Raw genomic sequence first — 1076 nt, 5'->3', positions numbered from 1 at the left:
TATATAAATATATATATATTTATATATATAAAATATATATATATATATATCCATATGTATACATATGAACAAGTGGTCAGGTGCGTATCCACTGTGAATCCAAATGCAGTGATTAGTGGTACAGCAAAACACCGTTGAATCATACAAACGACACGTCACCACAATGCAGTGGCGGTCTGTCATCACCCGAACTGTATCCTGTGCAATATATGAATGCATCCACAACACGAAATGAAACTGAACTGAAGTCGAACCATCCACAAATATGTATACGTAAATATATCCGTAAACTCGCCCATCAACATGCATGTATAGATAATCTATTCGATAGTGACATACCTGCATCTGGCTGTGGGAGTGACATAGTGCACAGCAGAGCTCCAGCTAGAGCCAGGGCGAGACTGACACCGTTGTACTGGAAGTGGCCATGATCCACCATTATCAATGAAGGGCACATAATCATGCCCACAATCAGGGTAGTCTTGTGAGCCCAGTCGGATCTCCGGTGGTGGATGTATGCGAAGAGGATGCACACCGGTAACCATAGCAACAGGTCTGACGACAGGACTGTGAAGCGCATAAATGCCTTGCTTTCGGGTGTCTCGATGCCATGTGATGCGTGTAGGGCTACCCATGTGGGGTTGATAGTATGCGCGAGTGCTCCCCACGCACAGCTCCAGTATCCTGTCAGGCGTGGGGTGAGTTTGGTGTCAGTGTGAGCGGTTGCAATGAGAACGTAGCTCGACCCACTCCTGTTGCGACGTGACGTAGCATCTGGTTATGTAGTTATTTCACGCGAACCACTAGGGTACACCGGGTGTACCAACATAAAATATAAATGTACTATTGCAAGCACGAGAACATGACATGCTCACTGAATGTCTGACATCAACAAAGTACTTTGTTCTATTCAAAAGTGCCTTTTGAGCAGTTTTACCCAGTAGATATAGACCCGAGTGCACGTATGTGTAATAGGAATTTACTTGTCGGCTCCTTACTACTGTGAAGTATATACAGAGATGTGTACATACATACACATATATATATGTTCATATTTATATATATACATATGTATA

At 43.1% G+C, this 1076-nt stretch overlaps 1 protein-coding gene across 1 annotated transcript; it reads right to left on the bottom strand.

The window, feature by feature from the left end:
* Window positions 1-339: 339 nt before the first annotated feature.
* Window positions 340-774, bottom strand: SARC_16978 (hypothetical protein; the record flags this gene model as incomplete). The annotated part of the gene is made up of 1 exon (XM_014288919.1): window positions 340-774. A coding segment is annotated over one exon (435 nt), but the record flags the coding sequence as incomplete, so codon positions are not given.
* Between the last annotated feature and the right edge of the window lie 302 nt (window positions 775-1076).

The sequence above is a fragment of the Sphaeroforma arctica genome (genome assembly GCF_001186125.1).
Source record: "Sphaeroforma arctica JP610 unplaced genomic scaffold supercont1.9429, whole genome shotgun sequence".
NCBI classification, from domain to species: domain Eukaryota; class Ichthyosporea; order Ichthyophonida; genus Sphaeroforma; species Sphaeroforma arctica.
The sequence above is the reverse complement of the archived record's forward strand: the minus strand, read 5'-3'. Positions and strand labels throughout refer to the sequence as shown.